Here is a 26,409-nt window from a genome sequence, read left to right as displayed (position 1 = left end):
GACTGAGAAAGATGAAAAGTAGGCATGCTCAGAACACGAGTATAAAAAACAGAGAGCAAAGAAAGTATTTTTTCACCTACAGAGTTATGAGCACAGCCTGAAAGCATTTGGAAATAGACATATATTACCAAAGAAGTCACCTTGGCTTTTTGAATCAATCTCGTGTTCTCTCTTTGGATTATTTTTCTTACTGTTCATCTGAGCTTGTAATACTTGAATCTCCATCAGCAGACTTCTTCTGTCGGCATTCTGAAGACAGTCCATTGCTGCTCTCTGGTTAGTAACCTATTAACGTGAGAAACATTTAAAAGTAAAATTCAGAATATCTATGGTACGGATATTACACTTATTTTTATATTCATAGTGCATATATATGCAAACCTTTTCACAATTAAGTCATATTAAGTCAATATTACAATATTGGGAAGAATTGCTTGTTGTTTTTGTATTTCTCTACTAGACATCAAATCACAGAATCAAAAGAGCTACCAGTTTTATGGCAAATTTTAATTTTCCCCACTAATCGTTCCATGTTCCAGAGGAGATAACTGACCTCTCTCTGTCCCACAGGAGCCTTATGACTTCCTCTTCTTACAACTTGCTTCATATATACAAGCTATAATACCTTTTCTCTTAGACAGTGTAACATAATTCTAATTAATGTAATGAAATCAAGCTCAGGACAACTGTGTTTAATTAAAATTGACCTCTGAAAGCTGTATTTTTTCTATAGCTTGTACATTCAAAAGTCTCTTTCTCACACCACATCATTTTTTCTTTTTAAAGACATCTCTTCCTCCTCCAAGTCTTACTTTGTTTTCACCCTTACATTGTCAGAACACATTATACATTAATACATATATTTTTAAACAGATTTATACATGAAAAATTAAAATCTAACATAGACAAATACACTTCGACTAATGTATATTTTCTGTTACCTGCTCTTGTAGTCTGTGCTCTAACTGATTAATCAACATCACCGCATCTCTTGTGCCCAGTTCTGCAAGTTCAGTTTGAAACGCAGCGAGAAGAACATTTTGTTCTCTCACAAACAGCTGCTGAACAGCATGCAGAAGTTCTCCTCGCCAGTCTGAGATTCCTTCGGATTCAGTACTTGCATAAACCTACAGTGGTATAAAAACAATTTAAACAGCAGAATTCAAAGATCACATCAAGAACGGTCATTATCATTTTAGGTAACGGGTGCATTTTCAGTGGAATACTGAGCTTTTCTTACTCAATAGCTACATAACATTCATTCAAACAAATGGATGTATTTCTTGTACACAGTATGATTTCTTCTGCGTGCACAAATGCTAAACTTTTATCTATGTTTTACATGGAAGCAAATTAGCTTTTTATAACTGAAAACACAGCCCTGTGTAGTTATTATTTATGTTACTGTATCACCCTGTCCTTTTGACTTTTATGATGTTACATGTATGTCCCTAGACTCTCACAGAGCTCTGTGGTAGGATGCAGATATTGTGTATGAAGAAGATTTTATTTTTTAATGATATAAATTAATCCCTCCACTCTGCATGCTGAAGGAAATGTAGCAATAATAGAAACTACCTACATATATCCCAAAGTCTAACTGGGGTAATTAGACAGGCAAGTCCCTGTAAATGTTACGAGATTACTGATTAGTATTGTGTTATACTTTAAACAATTTTTCCATTCTTTTCTCTCACTGCAGTATCTTTTTAATAGTGTCCAAGTTCTACTACACCAGTAACAACAGCAAAAAATCCACTTTAATTGCTACTGGAAACGTGCCTTCAAAATAATTATTTTTAAAAGGTATATAGGGTCAAAAGCTATCAGTGCACAGAAGAACAAATGCAAGGTCTAATTTAAGATATTTTTTATTACCAGAAAGTGTGATGTGCAGTTTTACTGCACATTTTTTAAATCTTTTGCCTTGTAGCACTAAACCTGAATTAATTAAACCTGAATTGTGAATGTGTCTCATAAGGTTACATCAATCATTACAAATTTAGATAGAATCTTATGACATTATTTCTACCTCAGCTTCTCTATGAAGTTGCATTTTTGCAATTAGGTCTTTCAAAGATGAAATGGTGCTTAGAAAAGCCTTCCTCTCCTCAAGCCGAGATTCTGGCTCTTGCTTAAGAGGTGGCATCTCTCTTTCCCCATATGGAAACTCAGTCAGAGACAGCACCTGTACGCCTTCATGATGGACTGCTCTCAGCAAACCCTGCAATAAATACAAAAAGAAAACTGTAATTCCAGCCCTAATCATAATAATATTAACAACAACAACAACAATAATAATCTTATTTCATACATATGGAGCACAAGTCTGATGAGAAGCAGCTGAGGGTACTGAGTCTGTTTATTCTGGAGAAAAGGAGGCTGAGGGGAGACCTTATTGCTGTCTACAACTACCTGAAAGGAGATTGTAGCATGGAGGGTGTTGGTCTCTTCTCTCAAGTAGCAAGTGATAGGACAAGAGGAAATGGCCTCAAGTTGCATGAGGGTAGGTTTAGATTGGATATTAGGAAAAACTTCTTCACAGAAAGCGCTGTCTGACATTGGAACAGGCTCCCAGGGAAGTGGTGGAGTCACCATCCCTGGAGGTGTTTAAAAGACATGCAGACGATGTTCTCAGGGACATGGTTTAGTGCCAGAGTTAGGTTATGGTTGGACTCGATGATCCTGAGGGTCTTTTCCAAACTATATAGTACCATGATTCTATATTGGAATATTGGTACTTCTAAATTGCTAAGTATAAGGAAACTGTTTGTGCTTCCTCCTGTCAAAGACACAAGTGTCACTCAGTTCTACATATCTGCCAAACAGTAGAACTTAGTTACTAATTGTATTTTTCCACAGTGTCAAATGCAAATTCCGAAAGTTCATCTTTCAAATTGATACTCAAATTTTAAAATGGTTGCTAATGGAAACCGACATTTTAAAAACAAAGTGAGCTTTGCAATTCACTTTTTGAAATCACTACTAAGCCACGGCTTTGTTGGAAAAGAATCGCCTTTTTTTTTTAATGTAATTAAAAGCATGATATCCTTGCCGTTTATAATAAATACGTTTGTTTACTTTCATAATATAAATATTATTCTACTCCTACCGCAGAATCTATAAAATTGTGTAATGTCACATTATCATTAATACACAGTAACTAGAATAAATTAACAGCAGATATGTTTCTCATAATCATAATTGGGAACAAGACTACAGATACAAAACTTATATTTAACCTGACACACAAAAACGCACATCATTTACCAGAACTACTTTTAAATGTATTAAAACAGTTAACACTTTAAAACTTACCTAAATAGTTCTCTTTCCACTAATCAAGCAGCAACCAATCTAAGCTTTTTCTAGTATCACTCTTGTTCCATAATAAAAATGATCATTTCTGTTTTACCTTAATTTTTTTTGGAAGCAAATCTGTTGAAGATTCACCTTCATCTATTCCTTCAGATACTGTGTCAGATCCCTGGGTCTGAGCAAGATACATTCCTTGACTCCAGTCTGAACTGGAGTCTAAAATAAAAGGACAGAAAAACATGAAAGCTGGGTTACTGTGAAACTTTGAAGAACAGGCATCAAAAAGTATTTTTGTCTGCTGTTGTAACAGGTGGTTGCATGTCAACAGAGTCGATTCTAAGCCTGGTGACTACCTGTTTTATAGTTTTTCAATTTCAAAGTAGTAACAGCAAAACAGAACCAAAAAACAAAACAAAAAACAAATCCCCAAAACCAAAACACATCAAAAAAATTACTAGTTTTGTTCTAAAAGATAAACAACTACTTGCACAGACACATCTGCCAAGTGACATCCCCCTAATATCCTTAGCTTTTGCTGATGAAAAGCATCATATTAATAATTATTCTTGCTTTTGGAGAAGTCAGTACCTGTCATCATCTCCACTGCTAGAGAGCTGCAGCTTTAAATTCTATCAAGACAGGATGACATAATATGTAAGAATATGGAAACTCCATTGGAAAGAAAAATAATCAGCATCTGATGTCTCAACTCAACCCGTCTCCACTCCAGTAATTTTCCTTCCATAGCACATTAATAGACATGGCATGCTTAGCACCCTCTCTTAGTGCGACAGGCTTCTGCTTTGATCTGGGGAGCAGTTGTTTTTATTTCTTAGAACAGAAACTCTTTCACAGTAAACTTAATACTAAAAAAGCAGATTTAATTTATAAAGCTGTTCGAAATCTACAAAAACAAGTTTCTTACCACTAGAACCTCCATCTCTAGCTTGATAAGGTGGAGAATGTGCTAATCCAGAAACTGGGATTCCCTGTATTTAGAAAAGAGAACAATCAAATCTTTAATTCCCCACTCACAATAAGGGATCTAATTCTAAGGAGCAGGAAACAGTATGAGCCTCTTTGTTCAGTTTCCCCTGCAATCAAAATAAGCAAAATGGAGCCAAGAAAGCTGGCATTCAACAGGGTGACCCATGCCTGTCCCCGCATCACAGAGCAGGACAGGTCCAAGGCAGGAGCACAAGTTGAGTGTCTGATAATTGAGCACACTTCCAAACCTAAACTGCTGAGGAAGGGGTGCACAATCTCTCCCTATGCTGTGCAAAATCAGAACACTTAAAAGCTTTTTACAGAACATGTGGTGGTTCATGCTTAACAGACTTCAAATAGGAATTTCTGTAGCAGGAGCAAGCACAAAAATGAAGTAGTTCAATGACCATAACACACACCTCTTTAGGTCGTAGAGTTTCTATGACTTCCTTCAAAGTATTACATTCTTCAGTCAGTACTTGCACTGCAACAAACTTCTCTCTCTTTAATGCTTCAGATTCAGAGATATGCCTTGTCTCCATGTCCATGATTTCAGCAGCGTGGAGTTCTTGCATTTGTTCAATTTTTTCCGTAAATTCTCTTATGATCTCTGCAATCTCTTCTGAAGAACATTCGTTTTGCAAATCAATTTGGATTTCTGCATTTTCAACAGGCACTGGTGAAGTCTGGATACAGCTGTTGACTTCCACAGTCTTGTCTGTTTGGGATGATGAGTTTTTTCTAATCAAAGTAGACTCGCTGGTTGACAAATTGCACAATATTTCTGCATCCTTTTTGCTTTCAGCTTTTGCCATATCCTTGTCCTTGTCCTTTCTCACATAACTTGCAAGCCTCTCCTCTGCTTGAACTAAGTTCTCTTTGACTTTGCACAGGTCTTCCTGAAGATGTATCAGACTTGTTTCTTTTACCTATAAATATGGAGAATTGGAATTGCAGTCCCTCCAAATATTACAAAAAAAAAATCTAAAACCCAAACAACTCTCCCTACCATTAAAGCTCAGTTTAGTCCTATTTTGAAGCAGTTATGACACAGGGTAAGAAATATTATCTCCTAAGGAATACGGTTCTAGATCCACTGTTGGACTATAGTGGACTGTAAAACTATGTACTTTGGCAACAAGTGAGGATTTGTCTACAGCATCAGCTCTATACCACTGACAGTAGGTACTGAGTGACCATTTTTCTGAGTGGCATTCTCAGTACAAGATTTAAAAAAACCCTACAGCACGCATATTTGGACAATAAATCCTGTAAAATCATTTGCTTTAAATACAATACAGAAAAATCTGGTTCTTACTGCTAGTTCCTGCTGAAGCTTTTCTGCTTTTTCTCTGTAACTGCTCAGTTCTTCCTTAGCGGCAGCTGCTTCTTCTTTAACTTTCTCTAGTTCAAGTTCATTAATAAGCTTATTTTCTTTTTGACTTTCCATGAGTTGTGCTCGTACCTACATGGCAACACAAGATATGGAAAATAGTGAAGAATCTTACGAAGAATCAAGCATTAACACCACTGATACTTGTCACACCAACTTACAAAAGCTAAAAACAAAAAGACCACAAGAGAAAACAAATGTTATCTGGATTAACATAGCCCCAAACACTTGAAATGGAAAGATCATTTTCTTGAATGCATTCCCACAAACTGGGTAAGTGTGGGAGGAAATACTGTCTGCTTACAGTTTACTGAGCTGCAGGCAGAAATTGGCTACACCATGTAGAAAGCAGGAGGAAGGTCAACAGAGAGCAGGAAATGAAGTCTGATAACATTATTATATTTATAAGACATTTAAGATATTCATTCAATCTGCATTTGGATGAAAGGTCTTAGAACCTTTCCTGGTCCAGCACTGGGTTTCATAATGTCTCTGAAGAGTTTCAGCAACCAAGCCCATGCTTGGGTTATCAAGCACAGTCAACTGTGACTGAAGGTTTTAAAATCAGAGGCAACACACCAGTGGCAGATGGAAATCAGGACAGATATATACTGGTAAAGACTACTGAATGGGAAATATCTTTGGAATCAAGACAGGAAAGCAAGAAAATGTAAACCAAAATCAAAGCATCCATAAACAAAAAAGCCCTGCCCTCCCACCCAACCCATACAGACAAATTGCTATCACTCCCTTATCATTCTGAACCCTCTCTTAGATAATTTTTATCATTATAATTTTTCTCTCTACCTCCATGCCACGTAAAAGTGTAATTCACTCCATTCTGTGTCAGTTCAAAGTAAGAAAGTATATGTTCAAAATTAATGAAAAGGCAAGGTGTTTTTAATGCAAAATGGAAATCGGTAGTGGAGTTCACGTAAAATAACATCCTTCTCTTCTTCGTAACTCCAGGAATAATGTAGAAATGAAGAACACCTCGCATGGTAGAATATTCCTACCACTAGCCTCATAAAGATGTGTTTCATTCATTATAGTTTACATAAAATAACTGATTTTAGTGAAAACAAGCCAAAAGAAAATGGCATCTAATTACCTGATATGTCTGCATTTCTTCTTGCTTAATGTATTTCTGAATCTCTCCACTGTGTTTTTTGTCCATCTCTTCTAGTAATTGCTGAAGTTCTAAGAGTCTCTCTTCTTTCGCTTTGGCTTCCTTTTGCACAATTTTTACATTTTCTTTTTCTAGCTCCAAGTTATGATTTACCGTTGCCAGTTGGTCCTCCATCTCACTAAGCCTCTGTGTTAGGAGTGACAATTTTGATTCCATCTCATTTTCAGTTTCATCACTCAAACCCTCTGTTTGGGCATTCTTGCTTGCTTCCGCCACACATCTGGGAGCTTCCTGAATTTCCTGCACGAATTTCCTTTGCTCCTGAACTGCATTTAGCTGAACCTGACTCACAAGGGCAGCAGCAACTTTCTCCACTAGCATCTTTTCCAGCTCTAATATCTTCTTGTTAAGTGTTTCCCTTTCAGCTTTGCCTTGCTTTTTCAAGTCTTTTATTTCATTGTAGGCCTGGCATAGTTCTGAATCTTTTTCCTCAATGCACGCCTGAAGCTGCTGCTGTTGTATCTCCATCTTGCTAATGGTGACTCTCATATTTTCACCTGAAGACCAAAGCTGTGTTTGATCTAGCAAGTCTATCTTCTCACATGAGTTTTCTTCCACTTTTCCAGTTTTCCCATTGCTCCTCTCTTCTGCTTTTTCCCTATCACCTTTCATCAGTGCACACTTATGCTCCTCTGTTATTCTTTTGTGCTCTTTTTTTAACATACTTATTTCTTGCATTAGCTGGTTCATTTTTAAGTTAGTTTCCTCAAGCTCATTCTTTGTTTGAGATGCCTCTACATTCATGTTTTCTACTTGCTTCTCCAAAGCTGCTTTTTCCGCGAGAACTGTTTCAAGTGTATGTTTCAGACTGTCAGCATCTTCTTGAACAGCAGCAATGTCTGCAGGTACTTGTTCGATATTTGCCAGTTCCTGCTGAAGTTTATCAATTACATCATTCAGCTGCTCTAGTTCCTCATCATTTTTTTTCTTCACGCGTTCTTGATCACTCTTCAGAAATTCTATCTGGGCTTCCAGCTCCTGTATATGCTCATTTTGCTCTTCAATAACCTGAAAAAAAAAGAAAAGAACAAAAGAACTTCACAATGGGCAACTATTAAACCCTCAGATAATTCTTCTCCTGGACTTCACAGCAACAGTTTAATCACACATTGAAACATCTTGTCTTGTAAGTATGTTCTCAGTGAACTTCTTAATGGGATGTCTCTTGTAAAGTTTTATGAGAACCAGGATATCTTCACACAGGACTGACAAAGTAGCCTGTGATCTTAATGAACCGCAAAATGGGTGTGAAAGTATCAAATGAAGTGAAAGCATTTGTAATATGCACAGAGATTTGAAAAACTGACATTTAGTTCACAATATTTTTTCCCAACAGTTTGGTCTAAAACTCTGTCTTGTCCTTCATGTTAAAAATTAAAGGAGAAACAAGTGGAGTGGTCATGTCTGTACTACTCAATCAAGGTGGAATATTTATTTATTTATTTTAACTCAAAGAATTCCAAGGAACCAAGGTTTATGAAGCTTAAAACTTACAGATAAATTACCCTGCATTACATTACATCAAAAATACCCTTAATTAAAAAAAAAAATCCTTGAGCTTGCCATACACAGGCCAGATATGTTCAGTTAGATTAGATATTAGTTACATATGTTCAGTTAGATTTGCTCTTCATGCAAAAGCGCTATTCATTCATATGGTCAAACAGATTTGTCTAGGACACAGCCAGTTAAGATGGATATGCATTTCAAATATAAATAGACCTTTTATTAAATGTGTTGAAAAATACCATTATAACGTGCTGTTTAGTCTGAGACCACTGCAAAAACCTATTGGTTATCTCTGACACTTCCCGTCACAAACCCAAATACGTGTTTGCCTGAGGATATGTGTGCACATATGTACAGACGTGCACATGAACACACAGGGCAAACAGTACCCATTGCACAATTATTCGTTTGTGCTATAGTTTGAATGAAAGTTATAGAAGTATGTATATAAAAATTTATATGACCAGCCAAACAAAATTCTACAAAACATTGGTGAAGATGTGAAGATGGTGACAGTAACACTTCCCTAGATTAGTTCTAAAGACACTTAAAATTGCAGGCTGTGTACGGGGCTCAAAACTGCAAGAATGGATGTAACTGAAAGGATGTAACTGAGCAAATATGAGGGTGATGAGTTTGTGATGCAGAGAAAGAAAAGCCATCTTATATCAACTTCTAACAAGAAAGAGTTGAGTAGACACAAAAAAAATTGAATAACTGGTGTTGATGAACACTAAAATAAATAAAAGGCTTATCAAAAGGAATAATACACAAGTTACCAGATCCCAATAGAATAAGTTCTATAAAATTAATTAAAAATCCTGCTTGTTAAATTGCAGTAGGAGCAAACTCTCACTTGAGAGAATGAATGAAAAGAAATACTTCACAAAGTCAAAATGAAGATAGGCCAGATTATAAGTAGTAGGTCTGAGAAACAAAAAGTGGATACATTTTCTTTAAGAGTGTCTGGAGATCTGCTTCTACACTGGAAATGAAAAAGACAGAAAGAAATCTGTCAAGAGTATTTGGAAAGGGATATTATAAAATAAAATTGGTTATGGTACCTAAAATAGGGAAGAACTCTAGAAGGACCTTTTAGAAATGGTAAGAAGAGAAAAGAAAAAAAAAAGAGGAAGAGAAGAAGGAAGAGGACTAAATTTATTACCAAAATACCTGTGCTTTTCCCTTTACTTTTCAATACTTCATTAGGTTTAGTTAGTTAAATAGAATAACATGACTTTGTAATAAGTATATGTACAAGACGTGACCATATAAATTAGAAGGGCCGATTTGTCAACAAAGAACTTATTTTTAAAAATCGACAGAGAATAGAGGAATCCCAGAAATATGCTATAGAAAATGTGAACAAGTCATTGATTTTCAGAAGAAAAGAAAAGCAATGCTGGTGATTGCTATCAAGTCAGCGTAACAGCTTCTGTTCTTCGTAACACAGTGAAGTAAAAGACCACAAAAGGCAAATACAGCAATTAAAAGAAAAGCACTTAGTGGGATGAAGACGTCAATGGGATTAGGAAAGGGATTAACCTAAGAACAATCTAATCATATTTAATACCAATCTCATAATCAGGCAAACAGAATAATTATTTAACTTCCTCAAAAATATAACTGAGTAAGATGACGAAATTAAGAAAATGAAACTTCATGTAACAGAAGAACCAATCATTAAAATGAATTATACCTGAATCCTGGGTAGTGTTTTCAAAGCAAGTAATGTAATACTGTTTCTGTGGTCATTGTATAAAGCAGAACTGTACTGGATTCTTGAAGTATGATCTTTCCTAAAGCCATTTCCAAGTTTTGTCATCATTCACTGAGCTTCATTATAACTAAATATCTCACACAAAAACTCAGTGAAATTATCCAGCTCAGTCAGAGCTCTGTTTCAGGGAATTCAATATGTCCCAGCAGAATGTTACCCTAAATGTTCAACCACCTACTGAGGAGTAACACAACTTCTAGTCTTATCATAATTAATAATATTTGCTTTCAGGACAAAGCTTTAGACTAATTAACTTTCATATTTAAAATGTTCGGAATGCAAAATTCATCCACTGAAAAGATCTGATTTTCTTTCTATAAAAAATGCGAGACCCGCACCCTGTTTCTTCTGGCACTTACATCAATACAAAATAAGTAGTATTTCCATTAAATCAAAGGTGTTATACCTATATAAAATGGCAGTAAGCCAGAAGATGAAGCTCATTATCATAAATACACATAATTGAAAAATAACAGACAGCTACAGGTGCAAAATCTCAGTAAAGAGGAGGAAGATTAATCCGCTGCTTGCTTTCTTGCTCTACATTTCTAACAAACACGGCATTTTGTTTGCACATCCACCATGCTTCAAACTGGATTAAAGACGTTGCCAACACTGGTATGATGACAAAGTATTTACACAAGCTCATGAAGCACAGAAGTTCAGCTGCTAATAAACCCCTATAAAATCCAACATGACCCAGCAGGTGTCACTGAAACTTAACACTCAAAGTCATTGTATGGAGACGGTAGAATGCATGTTGAGATTGATTTCAACTACTTGTGTACTATTAATGTCCAGAAGTATTAGAAGAGTAAGGAATGAAGAAGACTTTAAGACAAAAATTAAAGCAGAAGGCAGAATAATAAAAAAAAAGGCAAGCAAGAAGTATTCTTCATTAAAAAAAAAAAAAAAAAAAAGAGGAAAAGAGGAAAAATAGATGAGGGTTAAAGTGTTGCTTGAAACTGAAGCACTTCCATTATTAAATTAAGGCAGCAATAGAAGATGATGCAACTGGTGGAGAGACAGATTTTTTTTCTTTAAACAGCTAACAACACAAAGTAGGACTGAAAAATATTTCAAAAGTATGTACTTTGTTGTCTGTTGTGACTTCAAGTTGCTGCTGCAGTTTTGCAATTTGTTCATGTAGATGATCTATTTCCTGCTCCTTTTCTTGCATGATGTAAGCGAGCCTCCCCGCCACTAAATGATGGTCCTTTATGGTGGCATCTTCAGATTTCCGGATAGCTAGTCCCAGTATTTCCATTTCATCCTACCAAAAAAAAAACCCAAACCATGTTACAGTTGTACATAACATTTTCTGCATATTCTTCTATAAGAATTTAACACATAGAAATTAAAATACACAGATTGCATGGAATGACAAGTAATTATACGAACTTTTTAGTACTGTGCAACTTGAACTGTGGAATACTTGATAAATGATTTGGCATCTTGGCTTTTTGCAATAATTTATTTCTGGGGAGAAGGAAAGAAAAGGATCTTTGTTACACAATTACCTTAAATAATTTGTTTTCTTGTTCAAGTTCTTGCAAGTGTGTAGCAAACTCCTTTCGCTGAATTTCCAGTTGCATGTGCAACTGCTGAACTTCTTCATTTTTATTTTCTAGCTCCTCTCGAAACTGCTCCAGTTGCTCCTCAAGGTTCGTGACCTGTGTTTCCAGAACAAATGGTGGAAAAGGAGTAGACAGCCATACCAAAAATTAAATGTCATAATTTTCAAGTGCAATGTCTACACCAAACTGGTTTGGTATGCACAAAAGAATGTGCACCCGGTGACATTCTGAGTCCTTAAACTGAATGGAATTTTAAAATTCATTAAAAATCAAATGAAATCACTATGAAGTTTTTCTTAATTGGGCTGAATTTTGATATCAGAAATGCTGTTGTAAGTCAAAAGCATTAACATAGACAACAACAGCAATTATCATGGTTCACAAGAGAATTTCAAAGGGATTTGTAGTGCTGACTCTCTGATCTGTTGAAAAAATTTTATCGGTATAGTTCATGAAGCTAAACAGAAAGCAAATATGGACAAACCAAAATATCAGCAGGAACATGGAACATTTTACAGGTATTTTACCTCCTTTTCTTTTCTGTCCACAGCTTCTCGTTCAGCTTGCAGTTGTGCTTCAAGAGGCAATTCTCCCTTTACTATGATGGTGCCAAACTGCTTCCTTTCCTCCACCTTTAAATATACATTATAAATTAGTAACTTTATTTGCTTAATAACAAACACATAAAAAAGATATACTGTTTTGTTCTCAAGAAAATAAGAAAGCAGTGAATACAAGACTAAGCAATACCTTTTGCAAGTTGTCTGCACTGATGAGTAAGGCTTGTTCCAGTTCTCTTATTCTGCATTCTAGTTTCTCAATTTCTTCATTTCGTTCTTGTATATCTCTCTGAAGTTGCTCCTTAGATAGCAAAAGCTCACTGCATTTGTCTGTTTTTTCTTTTAGATGATTTGTTAACTGTTCAACCTGGTGACAATAAGGTAAAAAGATGAATATATTGTACTAGATCAGAAGGGTTTGCTAACAATAGCAACAGCAGTCATTTGTGACAGGGAAAAAATATCACTCTTTTTCTCTTATAATGAAACTCCTACTCTTTTGTTGAAACATAATGTAAAGTTAGGATATTGTAGTGCTACATCCAGCAAATACAAGCAGCACTTTTGAAGAAGTGACATGTTCTGTGCTTTATCACCTACTCTGCAGAACTGATCTTGCCCTTCTGAAGCCTTCAGACTCTCTAGTCAGTTAAAATTAAGTAGCACAGCATCCCTATGCAGCCCACTGAAAAGAAACCTTTAACCTCTATGGATGAAATGCCCTGACCCAAAGGTCAAGATGCTACATGCATCTTTGAGGAACATCATTGTTCCAAAAATCTGTGGCAACATTATTCAAAATAAGGAGTTAGTTAGTGACATAGAAACATACCCTAAAACTCACTGGGTCTTTAACATGGAAGGGAATTGTTGTACTTCAATCTCAAGGAACAGGAATCTTTGTTTTCTTGCTGGGTTTGTTAAATGGGATGAAACGGAAGTGATGGATGATATAATTTCACTTTTTATAGGGGACAAATCATCCAAATAAAGCTTTCTGAATCTCACTAGTTCAGACGTTTGCGGCTCAGAAACAACATGTTTAAGGAGTTACTGAAGTAGCAGAAATAGGAATGATTCCGGTTCTAGTAGTATTTCAGAAATCATCAATCAAAATTACAGATAAGAAAAACATGTAACAAATCCATGACATTAGGCCTGATGCACAGAGTTAAGACCTGAGCTAAAATAAGCAATAGAGCAAGAGACATGGAAACTAATGTTTGTCCCACTCAAGAAACTTATTTCAGTATTTACAATTAGGGAGTTACGATGTAGCCAAAAGGTAGAAGACTCAAAGCATTTCAATAGATAGGAGAGGAGAGGACCAGAACATAAAGCTGACAGGATGGCATTATTGACGTTATCCATCCATGAGTAACAGCAAAGTCTGTAGTGACCACAGAAAAGTCCTGAGAGCGAAATGGAAAAAGAAAAATCAAGTCTTGAGCAGACTTGTTATGACAACCCGCCATGGAATAAGTTGACAGAGTAAGCTGAAACAACAGTAAAAAATAAATTAAGTTACCAACAGAAAATGCTCATGGCATTCACACAAAGCAGAAGAGCATTTCAAAAAACACGCAACTACGAAAAAGTAAAGCAGGTATCTCAGAAAAGCCTGAGAAATAATGATGAAATGTACATCTGAGAAATAGTCCAAGTAACATTGTGACATCAAAATAAACTACATAGTAAGATTATGTGCATCATTTGATAAAAATTAAATCTAATACACTACTGAAAATTCTGTCTATAATTTGTAACGTGTCACATTCAACACCACCCAGCTCTAAAATAGCAGCTGTACTGTGGTGCTTGCAGATATTATCTTAATGTCTGCATTTCTGCCTACTAAAAAATTCTGATTTAAAAGCATCTAATGCAAATTTCAAAATTTTAATACCAGTTACAGCTGTCTGTGATTTTAAAGCATGCTTTAAATTTCAATTGTAGCATATCTGCTAACTTATGGAAAACACATATGTGTATATGTGCTTATAAATCAGGACAACTTTACATATAGATTCTGTGTAGAAAAATAGAGCAATTTTCATTATGCCATCAATTTTTTTTTCTTGGGAGAATATTTTTTTTTAATGTGAGAATTTTAACCAGGAATTCACATGCTACCCATGCCCCAAATTATAAACAAACACATAATGAAATGAACTCAAAATGAATATCCTGCATTAAGGAAAACAAATTGTGCTAAAAAGTCTCTCCCATCTGTGGAAGGTGTCAACAGGAGAGGAGCGTGCACGCGCTTCGGAATAGAAGGAAATAGATACAGAATTGCTCCACATGTGTTGGTTAACACACACCCAGCTAATTCCACAACATTCGTTGTTCACAGAGGCTGATGACAGCCACATCACATAGTACTGACTGAATATTTTGACTGTGAGATTTCTTACAACCTTTGCATTAATATATATATATAAACTTATATATAAAAACCCCACGAAATACTCTCTAAATGCGAGAATAATAAGTAAATATTTTGACAATTTACATCTCACATGTATCAATTTATGTTCTATTACTGTCTATGGTCCCAAACTATATAGTAGAGAATACTAAATATTGCTAATATTTAAGAATTGAATTACAGCAACTGAACTACTTCAACAAGAACTTTGATTTGAAAATTGCAGTGCAACCTAATAAGAGGCATTTTAACACCAAAAATCAGGCAAGAAAATAACGCAAGAATATCAGTCTTGCTCAAAAAGCAGGACACAAGAAAACCCACCAAAAAAATGTAAATTAATTGACTAACAGATGATCAAATAAAACATGCAGAAGCTTCATAATATACAGCATCTGAGCTGCTGCCACTTCTCTTGATTTTGCTACATCTAAGAGCTTTCTGTGACTCCCCTGAGCTGCTGTTCTACAGTTGCTAAACTTGTTTTGGTGGAGACAGACTTCCACTGGGGAGGTTCAAGCGCACCCAGAGAGTGTTCCTGAGTCACAGGTGCTAACTTTGGTAACTCAATTCCTTCAGCTGTGTACTTGTGCTATGGACAAACAGGATGGCCTAAACAACACAAGAAGATGTGACACTGCTAAAGTAGTTCAGAATGTTTCCACAGGCTTTTGAAAACAGTGAATTTTCTAAATTAAGTTATATGAAAGAGACTTTTTGAAAGTTACGAAGTCTCTGTATATCTACTACTAAACCCAAAGAACCAGCCAGCCAAAAAAAACCCCAAGACACCATTTCACCATTTTCCCCAACACCTTACCCTTCATCTAAGGGGACTGATTTTTCTGGCTTGGAAATGGATGCAAGTCAGGTACACCATAAAACAGCTTCATTACAATAACTTAACAGCCGTCAACTGGTCATTGATATTTACACAGAATCACAGAATCACAGAATCGACTGGGTTGGAAGAGACCTCAGAGATCATCGAGTCCAACCCTTGGTCCAACTCCAGTCCGTTTACTAGATCATGGCACTAAGTGCCATGTCCAATCTCAGTTTAAAAACCTCCAGGGACGGCGAGTCCACTACCTCCCTGGGCAGGCCATTCCAATGCCTGATCACTCTCTCTGTAAAGAATTTCTTCCTAATATCCAGCCTAAATTTCCCCTGGTAGAGTTTAAGCCCATGCCCCCTTGTCCTATTGCTAACTGCCTGGGAGAAGAGACCAATCCCCACCTGGCTATAACTTCCCTTCAGGTAGTTATAGAGAGTGATGAGGTCACCTCTAAGCCTCCTCTTCTCTAGACTAAACAACCCCAGCTCCCTCAGCCTCTCCTCATAGGTCTTATGTTCAAGTCCCTTCACCAGTCGTGTTGCTCTTCTCTGGACCCGCTCCAGCACTTCAATGTCTTTCCTGAACTGAGGGGCCCAGAACTGAACACAATACTCCAGGTGTGGCCTCACCAATGCAGAGTACAGGGGAAGGATCACTTCCCTTGTTCTGCTGACCACGCTGTTTTTGATACAGGACAGGATACCGTTGGCCTTCTTGGCCACCTGGGCACACTGTTGGCTCATGTTGAGCTTCCTGTCAATTAGCACCCCCAGGTCCCTTTCTGTCTGACTGCTCTCCAGCCACTCTGCGCCCAGCCTGTAGCGCTGCAGGGGGTTGTTGTGACCAAAGTGCAGCACCCGGCATTTGGCCTTATTGAACTTCATCCCATTGGAATCAGCCCATTTTTCCAGTCTATCCAGATCCCTCTGCAGAGCCCTCCTGCCTTCCAGCAGGTCGACACTCCCTCCCAACTTGGTGTCATCAGCAAATTTGCTGATGATGGTCTCAATCCCCTCGTCTAAATCATCAATAAAGATGTTAAACAGGACTGGACCCAACACTGACCCCTGGGGAACACCACTAGTGACTGGCCGCCAGCTGGATGCAGCCCCATTCACCAGCACTCTCTGGGCCCGGCCCTCCAGCCAGTTCTTAACCCAGCGTAGAGTACACTTGTCCAAGCCATGGGCTACCAGCTTTTGCAAGAGTATATTATGGGAGACAGTGTCAAAGGCCTTGCTGAAGTCCAGATAGACCACATCCACAGCTTTCCCCTCATCCACCAGGTGAGTCACCTGATCATAGAAGGAGATCAGGTTGGTCAGACAGGACCTGCCCCTCCTAAACCCATGCTGGCTGGGTCTGATCGCTTGTCCATCCTGTCCATCCATATTCATTAAGTACAAGGAATAAAATTTGTTACCTCTCTGGTTTGATGTTCATTGACAGGTTGACTCCTCTGCGGAACCTTCAGCTGTTGTTCCAGTTTCTGTATCTCTTGCTGGAATACGTCTCTCTCGTGCTCTCGGTCAATTGCTTGCTCCTGAAAGTTAAGAAATTACGTGGATGCACCATTTGATTTTAAACTTGTTTAAATTATTACTACTTCTTATTTCTGTTAATGCGAGGATGGTAACACTGTTTTTAAGGTAGCAGAACCTCTTGCAACTACCATTAGAAAACTTCTTTCACCATTTGGGGCAACAAATTTCACGTTTTTTAATTAAAATTTAGGACAGCATAGGCACGTCCAGTATTACTTCACAAAAATCAGTTTTGTTTCTTCTGTTCCAGGCACACCACACAAACGGTGTCAAGCCAATAGTTTATTATTTTCTTTCCTAATGTTTGTCTTTGATATATGCAGCATAAATAGAAATTAAGAATAAAAATTAACTCTGTGTTAGAATTGATGAGGAGTCAATAGGACCAGTTCCAGTTGTTATATTCCAGTCTGACACTTGGGAAATACATCTTTATATAGGAAATAATGTGGCACTGGTATAGGAAATAATGTGGCACTGGTATCATCTAGGGAAGCATCACCTTTAAATGCCACTTTGTAAAACAGATAAACCATATCAGGTGCATTAAAACAAACTAGCTGAAGTATCTGATACAAAGAGGAAAGTTTCTGCCTAGCAACAACATATTTTGCTAAAATTCAGGAAACTGGAATAAAACCTCAGTCTTCACAAGCTGCAGATTTTAAAGCTCATCTGCTGTTTCAAGGAAACAGTTGAATTCTAGTGCTGCTATTGCAAACAGCAACTCATCTCAGTAGCCTGTAACTATTCAGTTCATGCTATTGATAATCCCAAACCAGAATGCGTTTATGACTATGGGACTTGTAATAGGAACTTTTACTTCTGAACTTTGTCCTATTATGACAAACTAGTTTCAGTGTGAAAAATAATCTTGTCACTACAGAAAACAAAATAAAGCAAATCCATTTCTTCTAAGAACTAACCGGAAAGATCTCTCCTTTACTACTGCTTAGTAATAGATTATACAGAGAAGGTGCCACGGGGTGTTACATTATGCAAAAAATTATTCCATCCTACTGCCGTCAGCTAAAGCCTTAACTGAGAATGTACAGAAATCACCATTTTCTCCTGACAGTAGCATAGTAGGACCCCTAATAGGAATAACATGGGAAAAGGAGGCAGGGAAGACGGTGTTTGCTGAAAACAGGGTAGAGTCTGAAATAAAATTGCAGAGACAGCCTGAGGGAGGAAGAAGTTGGCTACAATAGAGGCGAATGAAGGTGACTACTTAATTCCAACAGACCTTATTGAAAAACATGGAGATTCCGCAAACCCTTAAAAATAGATGTCACAAAAATCTACCTATTCTCATTACCTTTAGAAGTTTCCAATTATTTTAAACATTTAGGAAGTATACTGTTATACTTAGAAATACAGAGCAGTCCAAAGCAAGCATCTCAAACGAATTTTAAACTTTTAAAACATTAATTAAATTCTTGTGCTGGAACCTATCACAGTTACTATCACGTCCTTCTTTACGTTTGCTCAAAAACTGAAAAAACTAGCATTTCCTGCTGAACCAAACCTCAGTAGAGGTGCCCCCCTCCCCGCTTCACCAAACTAGCCTTTCACCATACTTACATCCAGAAATTTCCTTGTTTTCTCCAGCTGCTTCTCCAAAGCCTGGTTTTGCTGCCTTAAGTCCATTAGTTCTGCATTTTTTTCTTGCTCTAGCTCTATGAAACGATTGACCTGTTCTTCCAAGTCTATTTCCAAGATTTTCACCTGCTTCTGAAGGTCATCATATTCTTTTTCAGCTTGACGCTGTACTTCAATTTTTTCTTTCATTAGCTTTTCTGTTTCTTCCAGCAATTCTAGTTATAATAAAATCATCACACACTGCTTTCAGATATGAATAGTTAGTAATGTTACAAAGCAAAACCACTCCCCAAGGTATCCATGCTGTACTCTGCAGAAGGATGTGAACTGGTTTGGGTTTTTACTATTTTTCTTTTTCAGAAAATATATTTTCTTCTGAAAAATAATTTGCATTAACATTACTATCCTTTAGTTAGTCTTCAGAGGACATTTAGTGAAGTTGTATCACATCACTTCCATGTTTAAGTGTCATATAAATTAAAAAGTTTTTGTACAATTGAAAACAAAAGGTACGGGTTCAAACTACAGCTAGAGTCAGCATAGGAGTTGACAATGAATTACAGAAAACCCAACCTTCTTCTCATCCCCAGCGTCAGTAAAATCAATCCACTCCCAGTCGTCATCTTTTAATGTGATACATATAAATAATTTGAAGGAAATATTGAAAGACTTAGCGACATTGCTGGGCAGACAGAGAGGGAAATTACTGACCTGTAACTGGAGCTTTGCGAAATCAGGGACTGCATGGATGCCCAGTTTTGAGTACTCATGAAAAAGCTGGCAAGCATATATAGTAAAGCCCCAAACCACTCTATTAAGACTCTTAAGCCACAGCCCATTGAAGTACATATTAACCAACCGTACAAATCCCTTGAGGTAAAATCCAAACTGTGAAGTGCAATTACACTTGGAGAATCTTTAAAACATGATTGATATTTAGACAGAAACAATACAATTTCACTATAGAAAAAGACCCTTTAAGCACCATCATCTTACATCATATTTAACCAATTCTCATTTCTAGGTAACCATTATATATCAATATAATACAGTATTTAGTTATTATAATGAATGACTAAACTGTATTTGGAAATAAAAAGAAATAAAAAGGCTACCAAAACATCCCTCCAATGCCATCTAAGTATCTGTAATTCATAGGTGAATAAGATGATGGTTATTCATGAATTTGCTTATTATGCTTAGAAATCGTAAGAAATGTTGTTAGCAAAATGTAAAAACTGAGTATGAAATACAACATCAAAGCTGCAGGCCAGTAAGAAGTACAAGTAATGTCAGTAAGCCAAAAGCCCAATAATCCTGATTAACAACGTCAGTACGTATGAGTCTTGCACCCAGTTACAGCTTGGCCATGCAACATACAGACACACCTGCTTGGGAAGCTGCATCGACTGCAGCATCTACTAGGCCTAGGAGAACAAAGAGAGAGAGAAAACAAAAAAAAAGAAGCAAAGTAATTCACATGCCAGCTATAGTTTGTCTCGTGGTGCAACGATGTAAGAGAAAATGAAGCCAAAGATAGATGTGGCATTTAATGACGAAGTTGTTGAGATAACTTAGGGAATGTGGTAAGTTATTCTGGTATGCATGATGTAAGTACCTACACAAACTTGTGGAGCTGTTTATCCTTACAGTTGTTATACATTAACATTAAAATATTTAGAAACCTAAACCATATGGGGGATTGGACTAGATGATCTTTTGAGGTCCCTTCCAATCCCAAATATACTGTGATACTGTGTGATACTGTGATATAACAAATAACTAAACTGGAGTCATAGACAAGGATCTTCTTTACTATAAAGCAGGAAGCAAAAGGTTCTTCTTAAACTTGATTGTTATACCAACTGGATGCAGGGAATTGCAAATACACACCGAGAAGCATGATTTATAAAAACAGCAACACTATAAATTGCTATAAACTTTTAGAAATTGAATAAAATGGTAATTTCATCCTGCTATTTACAATGTAAGCATTGCAATCCTTGAAAGATCAGTATTTCTTAGAAACCAATGTTCTGATTTCCTTCCTCTCACAAACAAAAAATATTAATTTATTAGTTTAAGGAAAAAATTAAGGAAAAATTATACATCTACTTTATGAGTGTAAATGCTTTTTTTCTGAGTAAGCAGTTAGTCAGATTATATTGACATGGTATTTATCTGGAATTTTCACCATCAGTGCTGAACATTTTCACTACTGGTAGATAACGGTCTTTTGTTACCACGCCACTTTTGTGCCATTCTGCCCCAAAAGAGGAATTTCTTAGAAAAGTATATCTTCTGCGTTTAACACAAGAATGGTCATCATGTGTAGTTCAATCATGTTCTGATAGGTATACTTGCTAGCCCCTCTAAAACTCTGTTTGGAAAGTATTTAAACCAGTATTTTTATCCATAGGTGCTATTACTACTACTATTGATTATTAATACTTCAAGATATTCCATCTTCAGAGATAATAAAAATAAAGGCAGATTTTCAGAGGTATCAGGCTTTTGCTGGCTTAAAGAACAACTGTGATTGCTTGACACTTCTGAAAATTCAGTCATTTTTGTTTCAATATCAAGAAAAATTATCACGCTAACATTAGACATGGGGTATGAAAATATCATATTTTGCCCTATCACATTCTTATTGATAACAAACTGGGGGGAAGAAAGCCTTAAACAAAATTATTTCTTATTTTATTTGAAAGTACAAGAAAATCTCATAGAAAGACTGTGAGGAATACATACGCTGTTCTATTGGCCCCGCATCCGCTCTCATGGCATCCTTTTGTCTGGAGAGTAACTCCTTTTCTTCCTGGATCTGCTGCTGTTCAGCCTCTAACTCCTGCAATTTGTTACCTGTGCACAGTAGTTCTTGCTCAAGATGGTCAATTACATCTATTTTTTCCTGGAGCTGTTTTTCCAGAAATGCTTTCTCATCTGCATAACCATCAATGAGGCCTGTAGAACATCAATTTGGAGGCAGATTTAATAGACAACAAAGAACAATTTTATTTTTTTGCATGGTGAAGACACTATAGTGTTCTCACATGAATGCACATGCACGTTAGATCCTCAGCACCCGACAAGTTCTGTCCTTGCGATTCTCCCATGATGAACAAATTACAGGAAGCAAAGCATAAGATTAAATATAGCTCTTAATTTCTTCTCAGCACAAGACCTGTGTAGCACACAGGAGATGTAATTAATAAACACAGGAGAAATAAAAAAATTCAAATAAATTCAAGTTCCAGGTGCCATTGTAGGTGCCTCAAGACCATGTTCCAGTATGGGTTGGGAAATTACATATTAGAGAGCAGTGTAGGGGAAAGGGACCTGGGGGTCCTGGTGGACAACAGGTTGACCATGAGCCATCACTGTGCCCTTGTGGCCAGGAAGGCCAATGGCATCCTGGAGTGTATTAGAAGGGGGGTGGTCAGTAGATCGAGAGAGGTCCTCCTTCCCCTCTACTCCACCCTGGTGAGACCACATCTGGAATATTGTGTCCAGTTCTGGGCCCCTCAGTTCCAGAAGGACAGGGAACTGCTGGAGAGGGTCCAGCGTAGGGCAACAAAGATGATTAAGGGAGTGGAGCACCGCCCGTATGAGGAAAGGCTGAGGGAGCTGGGTCTCTTTAGTTTGGAGGAGACTGAGGGGTGACCTCATTAATGTTTACAGATATATAAAGGGTGAGTGTCATGAGGATGGAGCCAGGCTCTTCTCGGTGGCAAACAATGATAGGACAAGGGGTAATGGGATCAAGCTGGAACACAAGAGGTTCCGCTCAAATTTGAGAAAAAACTTCTTCTCAGTGAGGGTGACAGAGCACTGGAACAGGCTGCCCAACGGGGATTGTGGAGTCTCCTTCTCTGGAGACATTCAAAACCCGCCTGGACATGTTCCTGTGTGACCTCACCTAGGTGTTCCTGCTCCAGCAGGGGGATTGGACTAGATGATCTTTTGAGGTCCCTTCCAGTCCCAAACACACTGTGATACTGTGATTTGTGTGACCTCAAACCACAGTTTCTGTAAGAACATGGGCACCCTGTAGGTCAGGTATAATACAGATGCCTCCAGCATCATGAGGCACCAAAACTGGCCACAGGTATCCGTATCCACGTTTAGCACCTGAATCACTCCCAGAAGCACTTTAACAGCTGACAACTAAGAAACCATTTATTTTCTTTACTATTCATGTGCAATTTTTAAAGCAGCACAGAACAATTAATTATCTTTTTAACAGAGAATTTGGGATGCTAGCTTAGGAATATGTCTTGTATGCTTTTAAAAACTGTTTCATAGTGAAGTGGTTCATACAGGAATCTGAGGGGGAGCTCTATTTTAGCTTTATGAATGATACGACAGCTGTAAGTAATAGCATCATTTTGGAACGATGCAGAAGTGAGCACAAAGGTAAAGACTTAGGAAAAACCAGTGAATTTGCTTGCAGGCTGTACAAACTATACCGAGATCCTGTAATGGTATTGGCTTCAGAAGATTCACATCAGTCCTTTCAGAAACATCTTAACCACAGAACACAAAAGACGTTTTTACAGAAGGTACTAAGTAGGTATCCCAGATTTCCATGGTAAGGTGAGTTTTGTCATGTCTCATACCAATGGTTCCAAAAGACAGCCAGGACATCAGTCATATGATGCCTAAACTTTCCCAGCTGGACACACACACCTATCTCACAGGTTTCTTCTCACTCAGCCCACAGAATTTTCTCAAGATCAGAATATTTTCAATATGAAAGTACTTTATCAGTATAAATCTATGGTCTTAAGCCAGTATTAAAATGGATTTTACCCTGGCTGAGATGAAAACTAAAGATGCTTCCATTTGTTACCAATGCAAAGTAAAGCATCTGTGAACACATAGTTCTGTATCAGAGGAAAGGTCTCAAGAAGGAAATTAAGTAACAGTGGGTTTTGCATATACAGTCTGAGAAACACAGGTCCGGTCCTCGCACACACAAAAATCATACATTGCTGACCAATCTTTTTTTCCAGACCTGAGTTCCCAGAGAACACAGCTGTATAGAGGGACTGGCTGTCGAAACAAAAAAATCCTGAGCTAGAAACATCATTAACAGCATTTCAAAAATTTGAGACAATACAAACTCTGGTAGTTACTCCCACCATATCAGATGCTGTTGACAACGAGTACTTAACAGACTGGAAGTGAAGAGGGTGTTCCCAGGTTAAATGGAGTGCACACACCCACCAAAAAGTTATCAGCAATGAAGAGGTCATCTGCTAAGACACATGTTGCATTTACTCCTCCCTTTTTCTTTTTTTTTTTTTTTCTTTTTTTTTTTTTTTTTGAGATGTAATGAAAGTTGTCAGAGTTCAGTGAACAATTTGGAATGAGCTTTTTTATCACGTTAGATTAGTCGTATCTGACACCACTAAAAGACTAGAGGTTTGAAAATGTGTCAGACACAGCAGTTTTTGTGATAAGAAAGAAATGATCAAAAATGACACATTTTATCTCAAGAGAAGACAGAGTACCATCAGATGTATAATGAACTATGACATTGTTCTACATACCTATCTAAGGAATTTGATAAGAGAATGTAGTAGTTTGGCTTTGTCAGAGTATGTTCACACCTCAGTTCAATGAGCAGAAGAAATTCAACAAGAACAGCTCTACAGCATTTTTGTTTTGTTATATCAACACCAAAACAAAAAGGTGCTAGTTATTAGGAGTGCATTAATTTCAGAAGTTCACAGAAAGAAAAAAAAATAATTCAGGAGTTATAAAGCACTAAAACTATGAGGGACAAATTAGTTGAATTCCTGCAGAAGACTGAACTGAATTACATCTCTATCTGTGACACAAATAGGCATCTAACTGAAAAGCTCAGCTGTGCAATAGGTGCAATATCTCTATCAAGGGCTAAACATCAAATTCTGTCTCTTATATTGCAGAACTGTTCATGAACCAAATCAACACAGTCAGTCTGTCAGGTCTTATAAAACTGACATTGCTGTTGCTCTGGTCAAAATTCAATTCCAGTTACAAATTTTTGAAGTCTGTTTCCACTTTATATGCTTCCAAGTTGTTTTTTTTCCCCTCAAATAAAACATTGTAAGATAAAATCCAGAGAGTACAAAATATAACCTGTTAGCTCTCACTAGATTTTTACTTAATATACTTTCTTTACTAGCAAAATATCCATTCTTCACTCATCTGCTGTATCTCCAAACCAGGCTCTGATAGAATACTTCAACCATTGATAAAATTTTACAGGTAAATATTGCCTTCATTCAGATATGGGCAATCTCATTATCTACAAACTGGCATCTAATAAGAGCCTGCAGTTTCTTCGCTGCTATTAGTTTGTTTGCACATGCAAACTTTACAACAGAAGTGTATTGCTCAAGAGAAGAACCTAGGTAATTTGAGATTTTTTGCTTGTCTGGTGGTAATAGGACAAAAATAATAATAAAAATTAAAAACGGATAATAAGCAAATCTTGTTCTGTGGGATGTCATCTTCAAATACAATTATGCATGCACTCTTTGTAACAGAGTCCTGTACAAATGGAAATGTATTTACTGTAAATGAAAAGGTAAGGTCACAGTTCTTAGTGGAGAATCTGACCAAGCCAAAAAATACCCAGAAGGCAATGCAACAGAGTTAAGTTCATAATAAAACCTGTTTTTTTTAAAGAAATAAAATTAGCCTGTAGTATTATTTTTTTAAAGGTTACTTGTAGGATTAAATCTATGCAGACAGCTCTGACATTATGACAGATTCCTACCTTTAAATAAAACATAGCACTAATCTCTCTGTTTTGTCCTAACGTATCAGTCTGTTTTACTTTATTACTGAAAATTTGTGAATAAAAATTCTATCAAGACTAAAAAGATTATCCTCCAAGGAAAGCAGCAACAGATATAAAAGCTTCCTATGTTCTGAAATTCATCAATACTAAACAGTTTTGTAACTCAACCTGTGCAAGAATATTTAACCCTTAGGCCATCTATAATTTGGTGGAAGATTTCATCTTTTTTGCACGTTGTGTTCCATATAAGATTTTATCACCCTTAATATTCTTCTTTTTTTAAAAAAAAGAAGTAATAATGCCTCATTCAGATTTGCATCTATTCCCTCTGAAGTCTATTCTCTTCCTTTCTGTATTTGCTAAAGCTGTTGCAATGCTGCCGCCAGCACTGGTGCTGATGACACGCGAGGTTTACGCTGTGTGAATTGACAGGCCACCAACTGTCCCCTCCACCACATTTCAGACACAGGGCTTTGAAACCTGCACTTTTTTCAGGTTATGTGTGTCATAGCTATTAATAGTGTGTGAACTCATGTAAAAAGAGGAAGGCTGGCAGGGTAGCATCCTCCAGGAACAACACTTGGCTATGAAACTAAGTCTGTCCTCCCACTTGGAAACAGAGAAGTCTGCTGATCTTCAGAACTAACCAAAATATCTTTCTGCTTACTACTACAGAGATTCTACACAGATGCTAATTACAAACAGGTAACGGTAGAAATGCTGGGTGAAAAAAACCCCAAACATTCAGCTATCAAAACAATAAAGCTACTTCTAAAGAACAAATTAAGCATCAGTCAAATTTGGACATATTTTCCTGATGTCAAAAAAGATTATTAGATTTCCCCTGTTGTAATGCCTGACAATTTTTAATTGCTTCCTTAA

At 37.0% G+C, this 26,409-nt stretch overlaps 1 protein-coding gene across 5 annotated transcripts in view; it reads right to left on the bottom strand.

The window, feature by feature from the left end:
• The window catches only part of AKAP9 (A-kinase anchoring protein 9), a 114,963-nt gene that overhangs the window by 12,973 nt on the left and 75,581 nt on the right, over window positions 1–26,409 (bottom strand). For 3 of the 5 annotated variants that reach the window (XM_065051033.1, XM_065051030.1, XM_065051032.1), the window contains 16 exons: window positions 21,483–21,695; window positions 20,117–20,155; window positions 18,711–18,943; window positions 17,006–17,125; window positions 12,504–12,680; window positions 12,281–12,385; window positions 11,697–11,849; window positions 11,270–11,449; window positions 6,810–7,895; window positions 5,624–5,770; window positions 4,725–5,234; window positions 4,244–4,307; window positions 3,416–3,534; window positions 2,033–2,224; window positions 942–1,127; window positions 141–285 (listed from right to left, as the gene is read on the bottom strand). In XM_065051033.1, the coding sequence (XP_064907105.1) occupies window positions 141–285; window positions 942–1,127; window positions 2,033–2,224; window positions 3,416–3,534; window positions 4,244–4,307; window positions 4,725–5,234; window positions 5,624–5,770; window positions 6,810–7,895; window positions 11,270–11,449; window positions 11,697–11,849; window positions 12,281–12,385; window positions 12,504–12,680; window positions 17,006–17,125; window positions 18,711–18,943; window positions 20,117–20,155; window positions 21,483–21,695 (3,669 nt within the window). The remainder of the gene's footprint in view (window positions 1–140; window positions 286–941; window positions 1,128–2,032; window positions 2,225–3,415; window positions 3,535–4,243; window positions 4,308–4,724; window positions 5,235–5,623; window positions 5,771–6,809; window positions 7,896–11,269; window positions 11,450–11,696; window positions 11,850–12,280; window positions 12,386–12,503; window positions 12,681–17,005; window positions 17,126–18,710; window positions 18,944–20,116; window positions 20,156–21,482; window positions 21,696–26,409) is intronic. The other 2 variants (XM_065051031.1, XM_065051034.1) reach the window with 1 other exon arrangement.

This window comes from Columba livia, chromosome 2 (assembly GCF_036013475.1).
Source record: "Columba livia isolate bColLiv1 breed racing homer chromosome 2, bColLiv1.pat.W.v2, whole genome shotgun sequence".
Classification (NCBI taxonomy): Eukaryota; Metazoa; Chordata; class Aves; order Columbiformes; family Columbidae; genus Columba; species Columba livia.
Note: the sequence above shows the minus strand (reverse complement) of the source record. Positions and strands in the feature narration are given on the sequence as shown.